General features: G+C 33.0%; 1 protein-coding gene across 1 annotated transcript in view; it reads left to right on the top strand.

Moving 5' to 3' along the window:
* The window catches only part of LOC107663891 (protein TANC1-like), a 234,819-nt gene that overhangs the window by 117,179 nt on the left and 111,463 nt on the right, over positions 1-6,177 (top strand). Inside the window, exon 6 of the mRNA XM_016454294.1 lies at positions 2,382-2,550. Within this exon, the coding sequence (XP_016309780.1) occupies positions 2,382-2,550 (169 nt within the window). The remainder of the gene's footprint in view (positions 1-2,381; positions 2,551-6,177) is intronic.

Raw genomic sequence — 6,177 nt, 5'->3', positions numbered from 1 at the left:
ACGTAACCGGTGTTGCGGCTTAACACCGGTATCACCGTCAGCACCGTCTATCGCGGCAAGCCTACTATAACATTGAAATACTTTTATATTTAAATATAAAAATTTTAATATTAATGTGGTGCCATCAACATCCAGGAAGACATTTTGTTGTCATGTGACAAAAAATGTTAATATTTTTGTGGGGTTTAAAGTAAATAGTGTCTAGTTGGTATTTTTTAATTTCATCTGGAGATTGTAATAAAGAAAAAATAATTAGCATTTAAAATCTGGATTTAAAAAAAAAAAATATATATATATATATATATTATCATTTTTGTTGTTGTATTAATTGCAATAATAATTATTAATTGTATATTAATTATATTATTATAAATAATAATAATGAAGTACTTTTAATAATGCAGAAAGTCATTTTGTTGCTATGTGACAATAAAACCTTAAAAGGGGATATGGCACTGAGAACTACTCATGAGTATAGGTCAAGACAATATAATTTCAACATTTGAAAGCTGAAATATTTTGGCATAATATTCAATAATAATAATTATAATAGTAATACAAATAAATTAATAACACTATATATTAATCATTAATTATTCATTCATAATTATAATAATTTTGAAATAATACTTTATATTTTAATAGAATTACTAACAATAAAGCCGTTTTTATATGTTAATATATAATAGGGATGGGCATTCCCAGCAAAAATAATATTCGAAAATCACTGGGTATTATTCGATTATTATTCGAGAATCGCACCCCTCCCCCGCATGCACGCCCAAACACCCATAAACAGAGAGAGACAGGATTCACGCATTCAATCTGTATGATAAACTGTTTAATTACGGAAGTTTATAGACCGGATTCGTGACAATGTGAAAGAAGATGGTTTACACAAAGCCCACTGCGCAAACATCTGACAGAGATTCAACAGCACTGATTTTACTTGCTGACTTACTATGGACTGAAATAATAAATAAATCTAAAATTATTATAGATCACATTTATTTTATATTATTTCCCTTAAATAATTTATTGGACGAAGCAATTGTGACATCCACATATTTATATTCATACGGTGGTTTAATAATATCATTAAATATCATGTTGTGAGCTTAACACAAAAATATATGTCGTGAACATACTTTGTAGAAATCTGCCAGAAGAAGCAGCCATGGCAAATCACTTTGAACAGAAGCATCTGTTTACCAGCTAAACTGGAATTTACAAACATTAAGTAAGCCTGGAGCACGGTTGCACAGTTTAAAGAACCATACTGATAGCTGAAAGCGAACCATACTCAGACCACCTCCCAAGATGGACTTGGTTTACGAAGGTCTGCAATATTTTTGGGTGCTGACGTACGGGCCAAATCTAGTGGAACATTTTCAGACTCCTTAAAATGACTATGTGTGAAATAGGGATGGGCATTCCAAGCAAAAATAATATTCGAAAATCGCTAGGTTTTATTCGATTATTATTCGAAAATCACACCCCTCCCCGGCTTGCACGCACAAACACCCATAAACAGAGAGAGAGGGAGAGAGATGGGATTCACGCTTTCAATCTGTATAATAAACTGTTTAATTTAGAAGATAGGCTACCTTAACTCAAGCCATATAATGATTGTAAAGTGCTGAAACGTATTAATATAATAAACATAACCGAATGACGGCACTTATTAACATAACAGTCCATCGATTAGCATAAAGCAACTGCTCATAAGGCTAGGACATTTCCATTTAAAATAATGGAACCCCTAAAGGTAATAGATATGAGATGGGAGGAAAAATATAATTCAATATCTTATATCGTTGGGTAATTATACTGTATATAAACTGCGGGCATCAGGGAGCCGTTATTAATATGCGGGGCATTGAAATCGCTTATGAACTTGTTTTTTACTTTCACTTTCGAGATTCGCAATCACACAAACTGAGCAGCACTCGGCAGTACTTACTTATACTGTAGCTGTAAGCACTGTAAACCCTTGTGATTGTGCATCATGTCAGTAAGTTTATTGAGATTTTGATTATAGATGCTAATAGGTGGTTTTTCTCCAGGTATTTTGGTTGAAGTTCTGGATTGAGTCATGTGATGGGTCCTTGGATGAGGTTCTGGTGACATGTCAGGGATTTTTGCCTCATCTAAGGCAATTTATTTCTGCTGGTTGGTTTTATTTGGTTGAAGAGAAACATCAGACTCTGAGATTGATTTAGCTGTTGTGCGTTAAACTCAACATTGGCGTTACAATCCTTCTCTCTTCTCTCTTCTCTCTTCTACCCCTCCATATACTGTAACACGTATAACAGTGTTTGCAGTATTACTGTTAAAGCAGCCTCCATTAACATCAGTGTGTCTCTCTGTTATCTCTGCAGTGTCCAGTGCATCAGGGAATCAGTCCGTGTTCCACTCTGACCAGCAGCACGGCGTCTCCGTGTACGGACAGCCCCTGCTCCACCTTAAACAGTAACAGCGGCCACCCGGCCTGTGGAGCCATCACCAGCCCCAGCTCCACCCTCGAGAGCAAAGACAGCGGCATCATCGGTGAGAAACACACACACACAACACCTCAAAATCAACACCTTCCCCACAAATCCTCATTAGCATAAAGTGAAAGAATGACCATCATACAGTCTGGACCAGGGTTATTATAGTTAACAAAAACTGAAGCTAAAACCATAAAAAGGTTTCCATTTCTTGACAAAATAAACTTTTTTTTTTTCAAACTGAAAAAAAAAAAACTTTTTTTTTTATTTCAGCTAGTTGCCTAGGCAACATTTCTCATTTTAATTTAGTTTAACTTTAAAATAACTAAAACTGAAATAAAAATTTATAAAAACTATGTCGACATATACAAAGACTACTAAAAATGGAACACACAATAAAAGTACCAAAACTGTAACTAAAATTCAAATGGAAATAGAACATATAAAAATATAAACAGTTTCAAAATATTAAAGGGGTCATATGATGCGATTTAAATTTTTCCAACCGCATAAACACATTTCATTACACCAAATACACAAAATAATGTTCTTTTTAGCAGCATCATATGACCCCTTTAATACAAATTATAATAGTCTTTCAGTGATACTAAAATAACACTGGTTAGTACACAATATTTGATTAATATTTTTTTTTTCATTAAAATCAGCATAATTTAGTCCAAAAATAATGCCATTATACGTATACTTACAATTTTATTCTACAAATTAAATAATTTTTAAGTAAACAATTAATATATAAGTAATAAATCTATATATTAAATATATAATCTACATTTTTCCACTGCAACAATGAAAATGAGAATTATAGGCTGGTAGCCCTAGTTTCTGAGAAAATTCAACTTCCTTTCAGTTCGGTGAATGTTCTTGGAAGTCCTCCCATCATTCAAAATAAAATGATGTAATAAAGAAAAAAATAATAATTCAAAAACAAAATATTAATAATAATTATTATTTACTTATTATGAAGCATTTTATATTTAAATATTAATATTCAAATATATAGTATAAATAAATAAATAAATGATAATTTGCATAAATACAACAAAGCCTGTTTTTATAATCTAATTTTAATTGTTATAAGGTAACTTTTTTTTTTTTTAAGTAGAAATGTAAGTATGCATCATGGTAGTATTTGTTTTTACTACTTTTAATTAATTTAAAAAATAATTTAAAAAAAGTGTCCAGACTGATTTAGATTTTATTAGATTGTGATATTAAATGAATGGGAATGAGATTTTTACACATTATGGTAATTAGAATTTGTGGGGAAAATATGTTTATACTTCTGATTTTTGGGTAACATATGACCTGATAATTTCTGTGTCACCCAATAACTGAAAATCTACCACACCATCACCAGTTTTGCGTCTTCATCACCCCATTAAAAGCCCATCCCATCATCCTCTGCTCCACAAGCTCTGCTTCATCTTGTGGAGATTGAGAGCTGAAATCACAGCTCATGTTGGCCTGCAGATCCAAACGTGGGGTGTTTCGCAGGATGAGGTGTTGATGCAGCTTGGCCGCTTCAGAAAGTCAGTTTTGAGCTCCACTCTTCAACATTTCTCTATGAATTATGCAGCATTACAGGCTGGCAGTCCTAGTTTCTGAGAAAATATTGGAGAATATTTGTTATTACCACAAAGTTGTAGTTAGAAAGGGGCGTCTAACCCTGAATTATAGACAATTTTTAATCGCATTTAGCTTGTGAGGAGTTTATTTTGTCCATTAGATGTAATGCACATAAGCAGCATGACAAATTTCTGCGTAAATTGTTTGTAAAATCCATTCTTGCTAGAATTGTTTTGCAAACGGGTTACACAGGAATGGGTTCTGCTGGTGTTTAATGCATTAGGCCTGTTGTCTTTACACTGAGTTTTAGGATGAGAGAAAGAGCAGCAGACGTTCTGAAGGAGGTCTGCTGGTTTGTTGGTGTAGAGCAGTGTGTTTGGCCTGTGTGACCCGCTCAGGATGTGATTAATGCTCTCATGACTTTGAAGTTTGTGAAGAATCAGCAGAAAGAAAAGGCAAACAGTGTGATGCTGCTGTGAACAGCTTGTTTAGATGCACTTACAGACACGTATACATCTGACACCATATTGAACATCTGTTATTTAAACAGTGCTTGAGGATTTTGAAACATTTTAAACAATGAAGAAGAACTGTTTAAATGGGTTCTCATAGTCATGAAAACCCTGGAATTTTAAGAATTTCTGGAAATATCATGGAAATCAACAATCCTAAAATGTTATAGCAATTACTATATTGCATGTAATTGCTTCTAGTATATTTCATTGGTTAGAATTGCTTTTTGTGAGTGGAGGATCTATAAAAGTATTTTTAAAAATGTACGTTTTTTAAGAATCGTCAGAATAGTTCTATGTGTAAGTAAATGAGTGTCAGTGCTCATGTGACTTTATAGAGATGGTCAGATGCTCTTTGGATCATCTCAAAAAAGGTTTAGTTCAGATAACTCCAGTACTGCTGTCATTACAGCAGAAGAAACCAAATACTGACACATTTTCACATTTATATTCACTCAAACTGGAGATAATTCATTTATAATGCGGAAATGAATGCAGAACAGAAGCATCTTCAGATGTTTGGAGCTGACTGTATAAGCGTGTGTGTGTGTGTGTGTGTGTGTGTGTGTGTGTGTGAGCGTGTGTGTGAGTGCTGACACATGACACATGCAGCTGTTGTCACGCGTGTTATTTAGTAATAAACTCAGGAGCAGAAACTGAACCCAGAGATTCATCCGCCTCCGTCAGATCACTGAACAAACACACGTGCATGAATGCACACTTTTGCTTTTTCTCTATTAATTCAGCTGTTTAGTTTTGTACTTTGTTGGTGTGTTTTGTCTGTTCATGTTTTGTTTATTTTTTTAATTGGAATGAGAAAGGCTGAGTTATTAGCAGCGATAGCAAACACTGATCCACATAGACATCCATCCTGATGTAAAGTAAACTGCGTGTTTGCAATGGGCAGTTTGTACTGAGGTTGTTGCTCATTAGCAGCATGCAGCATGTGGCGGGAAACGCGATCGGGTGAAAGTGTTGATAAGGTCAGTGACTCATCAGTTTATGAGTGGTAATGTTGCTCATCTGAGATTGACTTTAGCGCTCCTCTGTCACGTCTTTTTCTGACGTTTTTCATTTACACGCTCTCCTGTTAGCCAGTCGTCATCTCTGCCTCTTTAAGGGAATGTGGAAAAGATTTTCACTTTTTATTATTTGTAGGTCTCCTCCAATGCTGCAGATTAGCACTGGCACTATATGAAGATTCTTGATTCAATTCATTTTTTTTTTTATTATTATTATTATTTAATTATGACTGACTGGCATTACAAGATATATCTATACACTCTGTTAAATACTATTATAGTTGTTATTAATATTTTTAATTAAAAAAAAATATTTTCTTTTAGTAGTTTTTTGTTTTTTTATTTTTAATACATTTTTAAGTATGTGTATATAATTTATTAATTTTCAGTTCAGTTTTTAATTAGTACATAAACTAAAGTTAAACTAGCTGCAATACAATTAAAAGTAACATAATTTTAATTAATAATGCATATATATATATATATATATACATTATACACACACACACTATTATTGTTTTTGACATTTTGAATTTGTTTTTATTTTATATTTTCTTTTTT

The sequence above is a fragment of the Sinocyclocheilus anshuiensis genome, unplaced genomic scaffold (assembly GCF_001515605.1).
Source record: "Sinocyclocheilus anshuiensis isolate Anshui unplaced genomic scaffold, SAMN03320099.WGS_v1.1 scaffold81, whole genome shotgun sequence".
Classification (NCBI taxonomy): Eukaryota; Metazoa; Chordata; class Actinopteri; order Cypriniformes; family Cyprinidae; genus Sinocyclocheilus; species Sinocyclocheilus anshuiensis.
This window is presented reverse-complemented; position numbering and strand designations above follow the sequence as displayed.